Below are 20,743 nucleotides of genomic sequence, written 5' to 3'. Positions count from 1 at the left end.
TCCTTATTCTTATTATATTATTCACAGTATCATTTTAAATGCATGTATCTGCTTTTATTTGCACATGGATCCCTTTAGCACTCTGAGTACTGAAATATTTAGAATATACTGTATTAGGCCTCATGCACACGAATGTATTTTTGTCCTCCCATAAATACTGGCGTAAATACGGGTCCGGTGTCACCCGTATTCCACCCGTATTTACAGGCACGTTTTCGCTGCAAAATTGCACTGCAGTAATCGGCAGCTCCTTCTCTCTATCAGTGCAGGTTACTTTCCGTTTCCCTCACCATTGATCTCAATGGTGACAGAAACGTTGCTAAAGGTTTCCGTTTGTCACCGTTGTGACAGGGTTCCGTTGTTTTGACAGAATCAATAGCGCAGTGTGCTAATGGTTCTGTCAAGAACAACAGAACCCTGTCACAACGGTGACAAACGGAAACCATTAGCAATGTTCCGTTGAGGGGTCAACTAACGGAAAACTCAGACGGAACCCCTCAGCCGAAGGGCAACGCTGATGTGAACAGGCCCTAATTTGCCACATTTTGATTGTAAATTTATTTTTGTAAATTGGGAGATTTCAGTTTGTATTATCTCTAGGTGTATGTAGCAGATCAACTGCAGAAAAAACAAATATTACTAATGGATCTGTGTAATCCTTTCAGGTCATGTTAACATATTGTTCATTATAAAAGGATGCATGACCTTTGTACTGGATTTATTTACTTTAGGAAATTATTGAGCCCTGCTCCCGACCCGACTTAGACCTAAACATACAATTATATCCGGAAATTCATAGTTCACGTAGCTTGTTGCTGATTTCAAGAAATATATTCATTTCAAAACTATTATCAGTAAGGGCACGGCCAGACAGGGCGGAGTTTTTCCGCTGCAAATGTTGGTGCAGATTTGGGGCATTTACGCAACGAATCTGCACCAACATTTGCAGATTTGACAGGTAATTCAGACGTTGCAGAAAACACAGCAGACTTGACACAGATTTCAGTTGTTGCATTGCAAAGACTGAAATCCGCAGTAAAATTCTGATTCTTCTCCGCCACAGACAGTGCACGCTGCGGAGGGAAAATTACGCACCGCAGCCTATGGTCCGCAGCTGAGTTTTCCGCAACGTCTGAACTAACTTGCCTAAAAATGTATTGAAAAAATGTAAAAAACGGCCGCAGGAGAATTCCACTGCGGACTGTCCACAGCTGAACTCCACAGCAATTCCGCCACGTCTGGCCATGCCCTAGATATACAAACACGTTGCCGCAATAAAAACAAGAACATGAACAGAAAAGCATAGTTCAATATTTAGCATATGACATTACACATTGAGCACCATATAAAGAAACCCAAAAGTTTATACAATCCCTGAAGAGAGATTAATACTTTAAAAAAAGACATGTTTCAATCATTAGTATTGTAATTTCATACTGCGTTGGTTTAGGAGACGTGAAAATGTGAACTACTGCAATGAGCATAACATAAGGTAATGGGGCCAAACCAGATTTCCTGTAGTTACCATCAGACTCTGTTCACGTCACCGTTTTCTATTTCCATTGTTCTGTTCCGACATAGGAGCAGAACAAAGAAAACGACGGAGCTCCGAATGCATCACATTACGGATACCAACGACGCCTGATGAACACAATGACTTTAATGGGTTTCGTTGGGTTTCTATCATTACTTACATAATTTAACCTTATACTTACGGAGCCGATGTAAACTTAGCCTTAGGCCTCGTTTACACGAGCGTGTGCGTCTTGCGCACGCTAAAAATGTGGCGTTTTGCGTGCGCAAAAGGCACTTAACAGCTCCGTGTGGCATCAGCGTATGATGCGTTGCTGCGTGATTTTCGCGCAGCCGCCATCATTATGACACTCTGTTTGGATGTTTGTAAACAGAAAAGCACATGGTGCTTTTCTGTTTTCATTCATCCTTTTCACTGCTGTTGCGCGAATCACGCTGTTCGCACGGAAGAGTTTCCGTGTGACATGCGTGGTTTTCACGCACCCATTGACTTCAATAGGTGCGTGATGCGCGAACAGCGCACAAATATAGAACAGGTCGTGAGTTTTTTGCAACGGACTCACATTGCACAAAATTCACGGACTGTCTGCACTGCCCCATAGACTATTATAGGTCCGTACGACACGCGTGAAAATCACGCGCGTCGCACGGATGAATAACACGCTCGTGTAAACAAGCCCTTAGAGTCATAGTTAAAGGGAGGTTGTCACCACTTTTTTGCATCATTAACCAAGTTTTTTGTCGCTGATTTTGATGCGGAAACCACATCAGAATCAGCGCCAAAAAAATGGCCCAATTTTAATTGGTGGCAAAGATTTTTTTCCTGGCCAATTTTTGACTGTTTGCGGGGGAAAAAAAAGCATTATGCCCTATCTTGGAGCGGGTTCCACCTGTGAACTTCCATTGAAATCAATGGGAGGCAGAAAAAAAAACCTGCCGCTCATTCAAAGTATTTTTGGTATTTGCATTTGCTTCATTAAAAAAAAGTGGCTAAAAAAAACAGGCAAAAGAAACGCCTAAAAATACACGTAAACAAAAGCGTTGAAACCACTGGCATTTCAAAATCTACCACAAAAATCCTGAAGGAATTTTGAGGCCGATTTTTTTCTGCCTAACAAAAACCTCCATGTGAGGGAAGAAAGCATTAGCAGCCTACCTATATTTTGATGTTGAGTCCTTTGCAAACTGTAAAAAAGTACATTTAATCCTCCGGGCGCTACATGCAAATTAGCTCGTGAGTGTCTGATACACCAGGATAAGTCCTGCATGCCAGCGAGTAAACATTCCCCTCTTTCTGTGATTGACGTCTCTCCCCCACCGCTACATCATTACGCCTTCTCTGCAAATCCTGTGCATCACCACAAGAGGGGAGTGTTTACTCGCTAGGATGTGGGACACTTCCTGGTGTAACGGACACTCACTAGCTAATTTGCATACGGCGCCCCAAGGCTTAAATGTCCTTTTTTACTGTTTGCAAAGGACTCAACAGCAAAATATAGTTATGATTCTAATGCTAATGTCCTACGCTATCTAGCAGTATTAAAGGGGTTATACAGGTTATTAAAATTGATGGCCTACCCTCAGGATAGGCCACCAATATTAGATCAGTGGGGGGTCTGACTGTCGCACCCCCGCCGATCAGCTGTTTAAAGGGGCCACGTCACTTCATTGTTTACATGGTTGTTATTTCTGTTTGTACTTGCACGCACTGTTACATTTGTAGCGGCTATGCAAGGTATTGCACCACTGTCACATTCAAGTGAACATACAAACTGTCACGGCGCGGGGTGTGGACCCACTGGGCCGTACCGCGTAGCGGGGTAGCAGCTGGCCAACAAGGTACAAAACAATGTCTATAGTTCTGAACGAGTACCTGAGGCAATGTAGACAGTGGCAGGAGCACGACTTGACTTTCACAGCAGGTAACGCCGTGGATGCAGCGGGAAGACACGACTTGACTTTCACAGCAGGTGACGCCGCGGATGCAGCGGGAGGACACGACTTGACTTTCACAGCAGGTATGATAGCACGGGACGCAGGGTACAGGCAGCAGGAACGGGTAACACTGGGAACTAGAAAACACTGGGAGACCTTTAGCAAGACAAACTAGGGTATACAACAATGCTCAGGCAAGGAACCAGTGGGCAGGACCCCTTATTATAGTCCAGCAGCCATTTGGGCTGATAATTGATGATAGGAAGCTGGACGCGTACTGGCCCCTTAAGGCCGTGCACGCACGGGCGCGCGCCCTGCGGGACACAGTCTGAGGACCCGGAAGAGTGCCAACATCTCCCTGGAGGGAGCGAACGCCGAGAAGAGAGACGTCCATGGCCGGAATCGTCAAGGGGTAAGTCAGAACGACGACCCCCGGCCATAGATGTAACACAAACATTCAAGTTGGAACCCCACGATCCCTTATTAATGGTAGACCATCAATTTTAATAACCCGGATAACCCCTTTAAGAGTTTATGATGCAAAAAAGTGCTGACACACTACCTTTAAGCTACAGTGATACATAGTTTACTTGTGAAAACATGTTAAAAATTGCTGTAATGCAGCCTATTGACATACTGACTGTTCTTCTGCAGTAGCTTATAATGATAAGGAACACATATTAGAAAATTAATCAGCCAGTTTGTGTAGATCTGTCACGGGCACAGGGTATGTGGACCTACTAGGCCGCTCCGCCGTAGCGGGGAGGCAGCTGACCAGGTCACAGTCTATGCGGAAGTAAATGGCAGACAGTAATGCTAGGGTACCTGAAATAGTCCGGGCGGTGGCTGTGGCTTCAGCACGGATGGAGGCAGGTGCGGCAAGTGGCGCCAGACGTTGCGGGCAGTATCCAATGAAGCGGTAGACACTTGACGTGGCAGATGACACTTGGCGTGGCAGATGACACTAGACGTGGCAGATGGCACTTGACGTGGCAGATGGCACTTGGCGTGGCAGAAGACACTTGACGTGGCAGATGACACTTGACGTGGCCGATGGCACTTGACGTGGCAGATGGCTCTTGACGCTGGTAGGCACAGGAACAATACGGAATACAGGAACGGTAACAGTACACGGGTAACAGCTGGAACGGGAGACAATAAGGAACCATTTGCGAGACAGACTGGGAAAGACTAACAACGCTCAGGCATCGAACTAGGGGGCTGGACCCCTCTTATAGCCCAGGGTACTCACGGGTCAAAGGTCGTTCAAGATGTCCGGTGCGCGCGCTGCCCCTTTAAGTGCGGGGACGAGCGTGCGCGCGCACCCTGCGGGCTCCGGCGGAGGTGAGTGGATGCAAGTGCTGGCGTCTCCTGAGGAGGAGGCTGGGGCCAGCGCTTGCCGACTCGTGGCTGCGGCTGTCAGCGGGAGGCTGGAGCGGACAGTCCGCAGCCACGGACATTACAAGATCAAATATTAAAGTACCTAATAATTACATATTGTTTTGTCTTTGTAAGATACATCAGCTTTGCATTGCTATTAGTAAGAGCTGTAGAGTGAAGCTCCTCAAAGTCTTCACCAGCTACCCCTGCTGCAATGAGTTTTATGCCGTATCTATCTATCTATCTATCTATCTATCTATCTATCTATCTATCTATCTATCTATCTATCTATCTATCTATCTATCTATCTATCTATCTATACTGTCTGGTCAAATGTGGGCTATATTGATATTGCGTTCGAAAACTATGGGTATTAATATTGGGTTAGCCTCCATTATGAAGCTATATCAGCAACTACTCTTCCGGGAAGGTTTTCCACAAGAGTGTGTCTGTGGCAATTTGTGCCCATTCAGCCAAAAACACATTTGTGAGGTTAGGCAAAGAAGGTCTGACATTCAATAGGCGGTGTTAGAAGGGGTTCAGGTTAACTTGAGTTCCCCCACACCAAACTCGTTACAAGTTGTCTATATGGCCCTTGCTTTGTGTGCTGGGGCAAAGTCTTCCTCAAACTGTTGCCACAAAGTTGGAAGCTACAATGTGTGCTGTAGCTTTAACATTAGCTTTACCTGGAATTAAGGGGTCTAGCCCAACCCTGAAAAACAGCACCGATTATTCGTTCTCCACCAAATTTTAGAGTAGGTACTATTCATTCTGGTAGGTATCATTCTCCTGGCATCGCCAAACCCAGATTCGTCCATCAGACTACCAGATAGGTAAACGTTATTTATCACTCTAGAGATGACCTTCCAACTGCTCCAGGGTACAGTGTGGAGTGCTTTACACCTCTTTGGCTGATTCTTGGCATTGTGCATGATGATCTTCGGTTTGTGTGCAGCTGTTCGGCCATGGAAATCCATTTCTTGAAGCTCCGTTCACATAGTTTTGTGCTGATGTCACATACAGAGGCAATTTGAAACTCTGTAGTGAGTGATGCATCACTTGGCGGAGCTCTGAATTTGTGTGGTCTAGCAGATCAGAAACTTTACAAACTGATTTGTGGCAAAGGTGGCATCCTATGACAGTGCCACATTTGAAGTCATTATGATCTTCAGTGTGACCCAAACAACTATCAACTACCACTATTGAACTCAAAAATTAGGAGGGGTGTCCACATACTTTTGGCCATATAGTGTATCTACCTATTTGGCTTATATTTATCCATTTATTTTAGCCGTTATATTACCCAGAAATGCTATTCAATTTGGTTGAGCTCTGGCGATTGTAATGACCATTCTGTCAAAGAAAGAATTCTGTGATCATCACTATATAGGTTTTGCATTGCTGCATGCTGCATGCTGATAAACGCACATAGAGCCCCCTGCATGGAGAGTACCTCCATGACATGGCATGCTATGTTTTCTTTTCTGCACCATATATTTGATGAAATCTTGATTTTAAAAAATTATAAATTCCATCAAGGCCACTGTGGCTGCAATCTCTGCAAAATAGAAAAATAACAAAGAATTTAAAGTGTAGCTAAATGTTCGACAAACTTCTGATATGTCATAGTGACATGTCAGAAGTTTGGATTGGTGGGAGTCCGAGCACGGAGACCCCCACTATTCGCTAGAACGAAGCAGCTGAAGTGCTCGTGTGAGCGCTCAGCTGCTTCGTTTCTGTTCGGCTTTTTCCGGAAAGCCGATGTATCGGAGTACGGGCTCATAGACTTGGTATTGAGTCCGTACACCGATACATTTATTTCCGGAAATAGCCGAACAGACACGAAGCAGCTGAGCGCTCACACGAGCACTTCAGCTGCTTTGTTCTAGCGAAGGGTGGGGGTCTCAGTGCTCGGACCACCACCAATCCAAACTTCTGACATGTCACTATGACATGTCAGAAGTTTGTCGAACGTTTAGCTACACATTAAATTGGATTTGCTGCATGTCATTGAAAGGGGCTCCTTAGCAAAAGACAACAATATTTTGTTGGGTTCATTCCAATCGCATGCATTTTCGGTATAATAAATTCATATTCCATAGAAAAAAATAACTAAAAGTACATTACTGCATTGCTTTATCAGTAATATTCTCATAGTAAATGTTCACTATTGCTAGCCATAATTGTTATGAAATATTGAGCCCCATAATGATCATCTTAACATCTATAGTTTCAAGATGATCAGATAAGATTGTCTGAATCTCTGGACTGATTAAGACCACTTATCGGTCAGATTTTAATGTTATGAATAAGAACTTGCTATGAACATACTACAGTAGATGCAGATTGTCAGTTTACAAAATTTTTATTTTTTCATTTTTAGGACACTCCATTGTTAACAACTAAATATTGTGTTCCGGTAAAATTGTTACGTCTGTGAGTCAAATGACTATAGTTTGTCAATCTTACAAAATATTAGGGTAGGATTTTTGCAATCATTGACTATATTTTTTCAATGTTTGTCATAAGTCCGCCTACACATTTAAGCTCACAATTCCCATAAGTTATAGGATCGGTTACCTATTAACACCACTGGAGTCCTTGTGGGATCCTATCACAGCACACTCAGGGCTCACGTGTCATTACCTGGTGGCTATATAAAGAGAAGCTTACCTCTAGAGAGGCTATCACAGCTAAGCATGGCTAAATTCTTGAGGGTGGTCGTGTTACTAGTCCTCTGCACCACAGCAGTGTGGTGCTCCAGTGATTATGATGAAGAAGGGGTAATTACATCGGTGACAATTTTAGAGTTGTACCTAATAATATTTTTGTTGTTTGCATTTAATTACCCGTATTTAGGACGTGTAATTATGTGAGTATGTAATAATTTTAACTAACGTTTTCCTTTTATTTGCAGGAAGAAGTTGCAGGAGGAAAGGTAATGTTTTTATACTATATAAGATTTATATTTTTCTTTATCATTTATTACATAGAACATGCACATCACAAATAATGAAAAATGTAATCTAATAACTTGGACTCGCATCCAAAGGGTGCTATCAAAATTGCATGTTTTTAGCTGCACTGCGGTGTATATATGGTTTTTCCAATTGTGTTTTTTACCCATTTTAAGGCTATGTAAACCTTTGAGGAACACTTATTATATATATATATATATATATATATAAACAGGTCAGTCAGTGTGTTTGGTGTAACTTTATAATTAGTCTTTATTAAAAATGTGTTTTACTTTTTTAGATACAACTGCTCTGTATTCTGTATACAGAGTAGCTGTATCTTTCGCTATGACCTGAATCCATTAGTCCTGCGGACCTGACGGGTTCAGTGTCAGCGGGTCCTGTGTGTCTCTGACAAGCAGGATCTACCTGTAATCGATCACATATAAGTTATGACCTTAGACGTGATGGATTACAGGTGGATCTTGCTTGTACCCATCAGTCCCGCGGACCTGACGGGAACAGGATTTGGCACTACATATAGCTGCTCTGTATGCAGAATACAGAGCAGCTGTATCTAAAAAAAAACAAAAAACACACGTTTAATAAAGACTAATTATAAAGTTACACAAAACACACTGACTGACTTGTGTGTGTATATATATATATATATATATATATATAATGCCCCTCAAGGGTGTACATAGCCTTTAAGTTAATGCAGAATAAACGCTACCAAACACTTTTGCCGCCTAACACAATATATTAGTATGAATTTGTTCAAGATCCCATTCACTACACCACATCGGCTGCTACGGTAAAATACCATAGCTGAAATAGCCCAAGGAGAAACACAATATAAAACTTCTTAGATTTACAATTTATCTTACAAACAGAACTATAATTTCAGGTCATGTAATGTAAATTAAGTTTCATAGTGTTTGAGAATTTATTTATTCTGACTCAAACATAGCAGTTTTTCAGGAGATTTTTGCTGTTTCAATTATCTTCCACTGTTTTACACATGTAAAAATAGCAATAGAGAACACTGCATGTGGTCACAGCAAAAACTAGATTTACGCATGTTTTTTTTTTTTTTTCAAAACTTTGTTTATTGATTTTACATATTTATATCCACACAGTTTGATATAAAATGACAGATATAAACAAACAAAAAGTTATAAAGAAATTATAATAAAATCTTTCCACCTAAGATTTTCACATATATACATTCACATGTAGAATCCAATACAGTGACAGATCAGAACAGCAAACACATCCATCAAGTTTCCAACATTCCACTCAAAAGAAAGTATGATCATATTAACAGGTGAATAAACATAAACCTATTGTCTGAGAGCCACTAAGACTCGAAAAATGTAAGAAGTATTAAGCATCCAACACGACTACCAAAACCATCAGGGACTGAGAGAAAGTTAATCCAGGGGAGCCATATTTTCTAACATTTACCTGTGTTTCTTCCTGCTAGATAACTAAATTCTTCTAATCTGGATATTTGTGCTATTTTCTGTAGCCAATGAGCAACAGATAGGGGTTCCTCTTTACGCCAATACAAGGGGATTATAGCTTTTGCTGCTAAAACTAAATGCGACCACAAAGTCCCTCTAGAGGCAAGTGTATATTCTGGTAGTAAATTTAAAAACAATAGAGGGGTAGTTAGAGTAGGGGCTTTTGGGCAAATTATTTTCTGAATCTGTTCCACCTCACCCCAAAATGGTTTTATTAATTCACAATCCCACTAAACGTGTGTGTATGAGCCAGTCTGTTTGTGACATCTCAAGCATAACGGGGAAATAGAACAATCTATTTTGTGAAGCTTACGCATTATGTTTATGCTGTGTTTTTGTTTGGTGTCATAGTGGAGCGGGTAAGAAAAATACACACTATTGTCTTGTGTGACTACGACAGTCTTTGTTCAACCCCTAGTTAGATTTATACACTACATAGACTGGAGGAAGCCTGGATAGAACATAGATGATAGCTATTATATTACATTTAAATCTACCCCAGGCAAAAAAACAACAAAAAAACATACAAACTTGAAGGGGTTGATATTCTACGCTGAGTACTATATCATAAGTACAAGAAAGGGGTTGTCTGGGATAAGTAAAATAGATCTGCGTTTTTCTCAGAGACAGCTTCATTCTTCTCGATGGGTTGAGTCTGGTATTGCAGCTCAGCCTCCTTCAATTAAATGGTAATGAGCTGCAATACCAGACATGACCAATGGACAAGAGTGGCACTGTTCTTGGAAAAAGTAGACCATATCTTGTAATCCCGGACAACCCCTTTCTTGTACTCATGACACAGAACTTAATATAGTGAAAGAATATCAAATAAATATTCAACAAAATAACAAGTTGTGTTTATGCTGCTATTGGTTACACACAGGAGCAGAATCGTTATCATATTGAAAAGCGGTATGCTAATGAGCAGCGCAACTATTTGGGAATAGTGCACATGGTGCATAACAACATTGGATTTTAGCTGGCATTGTGCACTGACAATTTTGTATCCAGAAAAGTGATGAAAAAGGTTGATAAATCAATAGCTTAGGTTGCATAGATAAAAAGGTGTTGGTGGGCCTTCCTACATACATATGATAACTGCCATAATGACATTAGTAATGCCGCATTAGGGTATGTGCACACACACTAATTACGTCCGTAATTGACGGACGTATTTCGGCCGCAAGTCCCGGACCGAACACAGTGCAGGGAGCCGGGCTCCTAGCATCATAGTTATGTACGATGCTAGGAGTCCCTGCCTCGCTGCAGGACAACTGTCCCGTACTGAAAACATGATTACAGTACGGGACAGTTGTCCTGCAGCGAGGCAGGGACTCCTAGCATCGTATATAACTATGATGCTAGGAGCCCGGCTCCCTGCACTGTGTTCGGTCCGGGACTTATTGCCCGAAATACGTCGGTCAATTACGGACGTAATTAGTGTGTGTGCACATACCCTTACAGTCTCATGAAGAAATACATGTGAAGGTAAAATGTGCAGGAACCCATAGTATAGTATAGCATGTACTAGCACACCCAGCAGATTGAAAATCCCATTTGCCTATTGGCAAAAGAAATGAGGAATAATTCCCTATTTATTTATAATTGTTAAAAAAATAGTGGCGTGTCAAATACATAGAACATGTGCAATTTCATCTCTGAACTTTCAGCAAGCTTACATTTATTGTGATATTGGATTTGTCAGAGGAACAGATGAACGGAAAGACAAACGGAAAGTATAGTTCCCCTTTGCATGATCATCAATTTCAAGGGTATCTTTTTGTTTTAGGGTCTGTTCACATCTCCATTAATTTCCGTTCCGGGGTTCCGTCCGAGGGTTCCGTCGGGTGAACCCCACAACGGAAAGTGAAACTGACAGCACAGCTTCCGTTTCAGTCACCATTGATCTCAATGGTGACGGAAACCTCGCTAATGCTTTCCGTTCGTCACCATTACGGCTGGTTTCCGGTTTTCCGACGGAATCAATAGCGTAGTCGACTCCGCTATTGATTCCATCGGAAAACTGGAAACCAGCCGGAATGGTGACGAACGGAAAGCATTAGCGATGTTTCCGTCACCATTGACATCAATGGTGACTGAAACGGAAGCTGTGCTTTCACTTTCCGTTGCGGGGTTCACCCGACGGAAATCTCGGACGGAACCCCGGAATGGAAATGAACGGTGATGTGAACAGGCCCTTTGTTTGTTTCAATTTGCCTCCGATCCACTAGGTTTCCAGTTTTTTTACTGAAACAATAGCATAGTGTGCTGTTCTATTGTTTCCGTGAAAAAAAAACAGAAACCTAGAGGAGTGAAGGCAATCTAAATCAAACAAACCCCAAAAATATTATTGAAATCAATGATAATGCAAACGGAAATTATACTTTCCGTTTGTTTTACCGTTCATCTGTTCCTCTGATGGAACAGATGAACGGAAAACCAAACGGAAGTTCAATGCTTATGTGAACAAGCCCTAAGGAATACGTTAGACTCTTTATCAAGTCTGTAATCAGTGTCCTCAGGGCTCTCTTAGTAATGACTGTAACTATTTAATTTTTATTGATTTTGGAAACTATACGCTGATTTATCAAATATTATTCCAGGAATCAGACTCAACGGTTGATGCAAGAGGACACAGGCCACTCGCTACAGGACAAAGACTAGCTCCAACCAGACGACCTCCTCCACCACCAGTCAGTGGAGATGGCTACAGAGCACGTCCAACTAAAGCTCCAGCCAAAGGGCAGAAGAAAGAGCCCGAAGTGTTTCCTGACAGTGGAGGCTGCAAACATCTACAGGAGGAGTTGGTAAGAACATCTTGTAATAATAAAAGAGAGGGTTAGTAAGTAGACTTGGGGAATACTATTATGACAACTTTATGTACATGGAGAAAGAAAAAGAAGAAAGTAGGGGATATTAAATATTTTTGGCAGAATCATTGGGGAGGGTGATGAGGATAGTGTTAGAACATATACAAAGTGACAGAAAGGAGGTTAGAAAGCTTGGTGGATTTTTGTTAATAGGGGGAATTAACGAGGAAACACCCGGGTTTTCTAGCCAAGGATTAAAATAGATTTTTGTTGCTACTACTTGAAGTGACTAGTAATTTAATGACTGAATTTCATGTCTTTTATTCCTCCAGGGAGTGTTATGTCCCACTGGTTGTGAATTGCGTACTGGTCTTTTAAAACAAGAGAGGAATGTCAAAAACTCTTTGGCTTTCGTTCGCCCCAGGCTGTTGTCACTGTCTCAATCATCAACTAATATATATAATTATGCCTCTCTCCTTGGAGAAAAATTTAAAGAACGACAGGCACTAAACTCAGGTAGAATTTCTATTATATATAAACATATGGTTAATGTAGAAGATAGCATGCCAGTATACAAACAATGAATGAATACTTGCAATTAGACACAGTAATTTCGATGCTCAACTTGTTCACTGTAAAAATGTATCTTGAGGCAGTCTGACTGAATCTGTAGAAAGTAGGTAGGAACGTAGTGGAGAATCACTGTGGTCACAGGATGTGTTGTCTCTATGATCAACACATCACCACCTAGGAAATCATAGTTTGGTAAAGGTGTGCAACGTATTTCCGCGCCCTCTCACTGGGTGGGGTAGTGTGATTTTTTTTTGTAGACAGGCTTTCCCAATATCGCAGGCTGGCAGTGCAAGGAAAATTCGGTATTTCCTCAGTATTAAAAAAAACTATTAAGCAAATAGATCACCAGTGTCCTTTAATTCATTAAATATTAACATAAAAAATGTGTCATTTCTGCAAAAAATCTCTGTAAGACAAGGTAACAAATGTTGTCTCTTGCTCTATTTTTTTAATATACAACATTTTTACATTTGTTGTTGAAATCCTCTTTTAAGGGTTTCTCTGCTTTGGACAATCCCTACTTGTCAGAAGGGTCTCTTGAGAATAATCTGATGACAAAGTGTCCCCCTGCAGGGACCCCCCCAGCAATCATCTGTAATCTGTGGGGAAACCTGGCAGTCACTGTTCAGCTTCCCTGCAGCGCCACCATAGGGGAAATTAAGCATTAGACAGTGCCCAATTCATAATAATGGGATGTGTGTGTAATGCAGGACATGCCCTCCAGAGCAAGAGACACTCTATGTAACCGCTCTCTTCTCTGGCCTGATAGAGGACCCCCTTTATTATGTTAAAGAGAACCTGTCACCTGCCCAAAAAACTGCAGCTAACCTCTCAAGGTAGATTGCAGGTGCCTCACAGATTCTGACGCTTTTTATTTTTTCTTCTAGCCCCCACCTTTGCTAAGATATCAGTGCCATTAATTTTGTTGCCCGATATGCAAATAAGGTCTTTGACTGTCAAGTGGGCAGGTAACCGCCCACTTGACAATCAAAGGCCTCATTTGCATATTGGACATCAGAATGAACAGCCCAGATATCTCAGAAACGCTTGGGACTAGAAGAAAAAAATAAAAAGCAACATAATCTGTGAAGCGACTGCAATCTAACTGAGAAGTCAACTGCAGTTTTTTGGTCAGATGACAAGTCCTCTTTAAAATTGTTTTTCAGAACTGGACAACTCCTTTAAGTATATTTTTTAAGCCTTCAGCCAGTTGCTCATCCTATGACGAGTGCTCTACTTTGCAGGAGAACAGGTTAAACTAGATGGACTTACGGCAACTATCCATCACGGTTTTGTTGTGGACTTGCAGCAGTTTTTCTCCATTGACTTCAATGAGTCAAAACCACAGCATTAAAAAAAACTGCCATCGTGGACTTTCCATATTGCAACGCAATGTATTTTTGCATTAAAACAGCCCTAGAAACAATTCCTTTTAAAAAGCTGCAATGTATTTAGAGCCATGTTTTCTAGAGCCATGAGCAGGACAGCATTTAAAATGTGAAATATTTCCTTTTTAGAAAACGAGAATGTAATAAATGAATACAGTGAAGATCTGCAGGAAGAGTATACTTATATCAAGGAAAATGTGGATACCAATATTCCATCCAACATCCGCATCCTACGTCAAGTCTTAGAAAATCTTAGATCGAAAATCCAGAAGCTGGAAGCCACCATTTCCTCCCAGGTGGAGAACTGCAGATCTCCATGTGTTACAACTTGCAACATTCCCGTGGTATCTGGCAAAGGTAGAGTCTATGGCTTCTCACATTTATTTCCAGCTGTTGAAACAATAAAAGGTTCCGTAATTAAGATGGGTGAATGCTGTAACTGCTAAAATGGTTTTATTGCTTGGTCTACCTACATAATTAATATTCATGTATAATTACAGAGTGTGAAGAAATCTACAGGAAAGGAGGGGAAACATCAGAAATGTATCTCATACAGCCAGACGGATTCTTCAGACCATACAAAGTTTATTGTGATATGACCACACAAGATGGCGGTAAGTAGGTCAATAATACAATCATTTCGGTGACTGCTAGAGAGCCACAAAATTATACGTTTTAACAATGGAGGCACAACTTGTAGTAGGAATGTTCTTTAAAAATACCTAAAAATGATTGGATTCATATTGCATTTTCAATAAAATTCGCAATGGGTTCCCTTTTCAGTAAAAACTTTTACTAGTGACAATTACTGATAATACTTAGTGAATAGTGACCATTAGTCTCATGACCTACCTAGAAAAGATTGCAATAGATATCAGGAATATTATAAATGACCACCATAGTTTTGCAAAGGATAGTGGGTATGAACTTCCGGCATCCTTTTTAGCCCTCATTGTGATAATTGTTTAATTTAGGTATTCGCGTTAAAATGGAGATATTTGTCTTGGCTCAGGTTATATAATGCAGAAATTAATACAATGAGGACATTTTTTTAGGATGGACATTAATCCAGAACAGGCAAGATGGCAGTGTTAACTTTGGAAGGACATGGGATGGCTACAAGAATGGATTTGGAAATATTGCTTCCAGTGGAGGAAAACAAATCTGCGATATACCAGGTATAATTCAGTTAAATCTGGGCTATGGTCAATGATTGCACAAAATAAATAAGAATTATATTGAAGATGAAGTTATTGAAGATAAAAAAAAAAGTTGTCGTACAATAGACAAGACATATCAAAAAATGATGGTTCCCGTGCATGTCAAATTAAAGATATTTAACAGCACAACCAGTATATTAGAAACCCCCAGCAGTAGGGGTGCGCGCGGAGAAACAATCCCAGGTCCAAGGGAATTTACTTATCCAAGGTAAACAGAGAATAACTGCAGCAACCCAGAAAAAATGTATATTCTTAATTATTCACCAAACACAACCTTGCAACATTTCAACCATGTCAGAGTCTCTCAAGCAAATAGCATGTGCATATCATTCATTACAATGGGGAGTAAACATTTGGCAACTTCTTCATTAATGTCCAGGATTGAGAATCGCTCATTCCCAGGATAGTCAAGGGTCCCAGATCCCTTCTGATTAGACTTTTAAGACATGTCTAACGGATTGTCATTAAAGCCCATTTCAGGGCATGACCACACATGGCGGAATTCCTCCGCAACTGTCCGCATCAATGCCGCACAGAATCTGCGTTGCAGATTCTGCAGCGGATCTGCACAAAATGTGCAGAAAATTGATGCGGACTGGCCGCTGCGGACTGCAGGAAAAGTGCTTCTCTTCTCCCTATTCAGTGCAGGATAGAGAGAAGGGACAGCACTTTCCCTAGTGAAAGTCAAAGAAATTCATACTTACCGCCCGTTGTCTTGGTGACGCGTCCCTCTTTCGGCATCCAGCCCGACCTCCCTGGATGACGCGCCAGTCCATGTGACCGCTGCAGCCTGTGCTTGGCCTGTGATTGGCTGCAGCCGTCACTTACACTGAATCGTCATCCTGGGAGGCCGGACTGGAGACAGACCCAGGGAGTTCTCGGTAAGTATGAACTTATATATTTTTTTACAGATACATGTATATTGAGATCGGTAGTCACTGTCCCGGGTGCAGAAACAGTTACTGCCGATCGCGTAACTCTTTCAGCACCCTGGACAGTGACTATTTACTGACGTCTCCTAGCAACGCTCCCGTCATTACGGGAGCCCCATTGACTTCCTCAGTCTGGCTGTAGACCTAGAAATACATAGGTCCAGCCAGAATGAAGAAATGTCAAGTTAAAAAAGCAAGACGCATCCGCAGCACACATGACATGTGCATGACAGCTGCGGACTTCATTGCGGAACTTTGAATCTCCATTGAAGTCAATGGAGAAATTCCGCCATGAGTCCGCCACTGCTCCGCAACAGACAGAGCATGCTGCGGACACCAAATTCCGCTCCGCAGCCTATGCTCCGCAGCGGAATTGTACGCATCGTGTAAACGAACACTGCTAAATTAAAGTGAAAGTCAATGGAGAAACGGCTCCGCTGCGGATTAACGCTGCGGAGTGTCCGCAGCGGAATTTAAGTGAAATTCCGCTATGTGTGAACCCGCCCTTAGTGTTTTCACAGTGAATTTTGGAAAAATAACCCTAAGATTTATGTAATATTTCTAAGAAGTATTTACAGATGCCATATTGCAGAATTTATCCTATACATTTTAGCAAGCCAAAGATTTTTTGAAATGATATAGAATAGATATATGTATTTAATTTAACGTGTACTGCGACACCCCTGCCAATAGCCATGATATATATATATTGAGTTTGGGGTTTTTTTTATTCCGTTTTTTCTTACTGGTCTTTTCATGGAGACGGGAAGCCTATCTAGAGTATTTCACATATGACAATTTTACTTATGCTTTATAGACACAGTGTTGGAGCAGTGCTAGAGATCTCTAAGGCTGGGTTCACACGACCTATTTTCAGACGTAAACGAGGCGTATTATGCCTCGTTTTACGTCTGAAAATAGGGCTACAATACGTCGGCAAACATCTGCCCATTCATTTGAATGGGTTTGCCGACGTACTGTGCAGACAACCTGTAATTTACGTGTCGTCGTTTGACAGCTGTCAAACGACGACGCGTAAATGGACTGCCTCGGCAAAGAACCACGTAATTTGAGCTGTTCTTCATTGAACTCAATGAAGCACAGCTCAAGATTTACGAGCGTCTCAGACGCCTCGTAAATTACGAGGAGGAGCATTTACGTGTGAAACGAGGCAGCTGTTTTTTCACACGTAAATGCCTCTCATCGTGTGAACATACCCTAATTCAGCATTGCTGCAGCCAAATACAAGTGGTTTTATGACAGCCTGTGTTTACTGCACTATAGTATAGTACAGGTTGCTATAAAAGACAGTCTGCATTCTGCTGAGTGTTTTGCAGGGCAGCAGATTATTAGATGATCTGGCGAATTCATACTTTAAGAAATAGTATAAGGATTATTAGAGGGCAGCAGATTATAAAATGATCTAGCAAATTTATACCTTAAACTGCAGGAAATGGTACAAGGATATTTTAGGAGTTCTGTGCAATTTCTATAATCAGAAACTAACAATGTCTGACATTTTTTAGGTGAATACTGGCTGGGTAATGAGAGACTTAGCACGCTCACCAACCTTGGACCAACAGAATCTCTTATTGAAATGGAAGACTGGGAAGGCAACAAAGTTTCGGCCAAGTACACTGGCTTCACCGTCCAAAACGAGGCCAATAAATATCAGCTGTCTGTCAGTGGCTACCAGGGTAATGCTGGAAATGCTCTCATGGAAGGGGCTTCAGAACTGAGAGGAGAAAACAGAACCATGACAATACACAATGGCATGTTCTTCAGTACTCATGACAGAGATAATGACGGCTGGTATGTATGGAACTTGCTCTAATTTCCTACTCACTTTAGAATGTCCATCGGTTCTTTTTATCTTTAGCATTATATTGATTTTCGGAATGGCCAACAACTATTAAACTGTCCCTTTGCTCAAAGCCACATTCTCCCTTCACATCCAAACCATTACATGGTTGTCCAGATTGCACCTTATGAATCCAACTTGCTCGTTTCCCAATTACAGTGTGGTTTTCCCCAGTTAATCTTTGGGAAATAGACCCACATGGCAGTGTCCCCTCGCTGCATATCCTGTAGTGTATCCTTCCGCAAACCATATCGGCTCTGTATTTTGCACCATGAAAAATGCACTTGTGGTTAGTACTTAAAATAGATAAAGCAAGCCTATACATATGTATTATTAGATGACATCCATTAAAATCATTGTAGATATTTATAGTTATATAATTGATAATGTTTTCATAGTCATTAAAAGTAATGTTTTGTTTCTAGGTTACATGCAGATCCAAACAAACAGTGCGCCAAAGAAGATGGTGGTGGCTGGTGGTACAATCGATGCCACTCTGCTAATCCTAATGGCAGATATTACTGGGGTGGGCATTACACATATGAAATGGCAAAACATGGCACAGATGATGGTGTTGTATGGATGAACTGGAAAAGATCGTGGTATTCAATGAAGAGGATGAGCATAAAAATCCGCCCATACTTCAGCAATTAAAACATGAAATTTTCTGCCTAAAACAAGAAGCCATCGACATACATGATGCCAAATGACTTCATCGAACGCATGAAACACTTCAGGTCACATATCGGGATAATGTTCTATGCCTTGTGAAATACAACTAAGTGTATATGTAATGTATGAGGCAAAACATTTTACCTTATGCTCATCTACCCAAATGCTGCCCACAACAGAAACTATAAGCAAAATATACAAGACGTTTGTTAATAAATATCTAACAACACAATGTTATCTCAAAATACTCAATGTAGCCCTTCAGTGAGAATTATAATGGGGTCGAGAGGGCGGCAATTTGCTGATATAACGTTTTTCTTATTTATGACTAAATATTCGATTTTTTTTTTGACTGGCTATTAACAAATCTTCTAACTGTTGGCAACTACATTAAAAGAGTGGGAATAATAAACACTAAATAACGTTCTTGAGGATCAGTGAAACATGTTATGGCGATGTCAATTAATAGCTGTGCATCAATAAAGGCGCTGAAGTATTGTCTAAAGTGATTAATTTCTTGTTTGGTTTTACGACTCTTTGGAGGAGCACATTAATAGAGCTCTTTAAAAAAAATTCCACTCAAAAAAAAAAACTTGGCCATATATTAGTAAATCAGAAGTTCTAACAGTAGGCAGTGTTTGGTAATTATGTTTTATCTACTTACATCTTTTAGCACTTTATTATTCTGTTTGGCTATTTTTAGCATTGCAGACACTAGAGGTAATACTATCACGTTGTTATTAATAGAAAATGCTGACAGAATGAGATTTTATCGTTAAATTTAGGTGGCAATCAATATGGCGGCACTTACTGTTGTCACATTTTGCTAAATTGGCCATCACAGCAAGACAGAAAAGTGTCAACATCTCTATAAATAAATGAAACATAATTACCAAACTTCTGATTTACCAAAGTTATGCAGTCAGAAATCAGGGGACAATGGAATATATATAACAAGATATTGGCATGTTGGGACATCAATTATTAGAAGCATTGACCCCTAAAATCCAAGTATTATTATATTATAAAAATGTAATAAATCTAACAATCTAATAGGGATACAAAAAAACACAATGAATATTCTGTGCACATCCTGTTTTGAAGAAATAGAAACAAAAGATGATCAATAAATATAAAGCATATTACCTAACAATTATTTCATAGTGTAAAAAATGCTTTGCACAAAACTGGTGCAAAAAAAAAAAAAAAGGAGCAGTTGCCTATAGCAACCAATAAGGTTTCTGCTTTCGTTTTCCAAAGGGCCTTTGAAAAATGAGAGGTGAAATCTGATTAGTTGCAATGGGTAACTACTCCACATTGTCTTTACATCAGTTTTGATACATCTCCCACAAAATGTTTTTATGGCAGAGCCGGCAAGGGTAATCCAGACGAGATTATGAATCCATTTAGCCAAATTTGCTGGTTTGGATGACATTGTATAAGCAGAGATATGCACTATATGAATACAGATAATCTCAAATAATTAATTAATCAGGTCTCCATATTACACGAAACCCGAATACGGTACACAGAGAATTGTATGGGCTTTGCTGTACCTCCGTGTGCATCCAGTTCTCATAGAGGTACACGGAGGCGTGCTCGATCGCATGCCTTAATAAGGAGGTATTCTCCCCTTGAAGCATTACTTCTTGGGGAGAACATGGTGCCTAACGGAAATAGGCGGACGTACCACATGGCAATACACAGACTGCAATACTATATACGGTATTGCAGTCCATGTACCACCATAGGCCCCGCATGGCTGTGAATGAACAATGAGCGCTATTTATTAGAGTATTCTGCAATGGCCATGACAACTTTTGAAGACGGTGCATAAAATGGGTGTGGCAAAAAGTTGTGCAAAGTTTATTATAGATGTGTGCCAAATATTGGCAAACATATACTGTATGCCAGCCATGAGGTGGCATAAGAAGGAAAAGTGTGACTAGCAGC

General features: G+C 40.8%; 2 protein-coding genes and 1 long non-coding RNA gene across 4 annotated transcripts in view; 1 reads left to right on the top strand and 2 right to left on the bottom strand.

Moving 5' to 3' along the window:
• PLRG1 (pleiotropic regulator 1) overlaps positions 1-2,821 on the bottom strand; it is a 115,954-nt gene extending 113,133 nt beyond the window's left edge. For both annotated transcript variants that reach the window (XM_075860331.1, XM_075860332.1), the window contains exon 1: positions 2,690-2,821. The gene's annotated coding sequence lies outside the window, so the exon portion shown is untranslated. The remainder of the gene's footprint in view (positions 1-2,689) is intronic.
• Positions 2,822-7,524: 4,703 nt separating this feature from the next.
• FGB (fibrinogen beta chain) lies at positions 7,525-19,295 on the top strand. The gene is made up of 9 exons (XM_075860329.1): positions 7,525-7,631; positions 7,766-7,786; positions 11,938-12,141; positions 12,477-12,660; positions 14,235-14,462; positions 14,606-14,719; positions 15,161-15,283; positions 17,784-18,069; positions 18,544-19,295. The coding sequence occupies exons 1-9, from the start codon at positions 7,548-7,550 to the stop codon at positions 18,770-18,772; spliced, it is 1,473 nt and encodes a 490-aa protein (XP_075716444.1). The 5' UTR covers positions 7,525-7,547; the 3' UTR covers positions 18,773-19,295.
• The window catches only part of LOC142753872 (uncharacterized), a 28,356-nt gene continuing 21,856 nt past the window's right edge, over positions 14,244-20,743 (bottom strand). Inside the window, exon 2 of the long non-coding RNA XR_012883015.1 lies at positions 14,244-14,495. This is a non-coding gene — a long non-coding RNA (uncharacterized LOC142753872). The remainder of the gene's footprint in view (positions 14,496-20,743) is intronic.

This window comes from Rhinoderma darwinii, chromosome 1 (genome assembly GCF_050947455.1).
Source record: "Rhinoderma darwinii isolate aRhiDar2 chromosome 1, aRhiDar2.hap1, whole genome shotgun sequence".
In the NCBI taxonomy this organism is placed as follows: Eukaryota; Metazoa; Chordata; class Amphibia; order Anura; family Rhinodermatidae; genus Rhinoderma; species Rhinoderma darwinii.
Note: the sequence above shows the minus strand (reverse complement) of the source record. Positions and strands in the feature narration are given on the sequence as shown.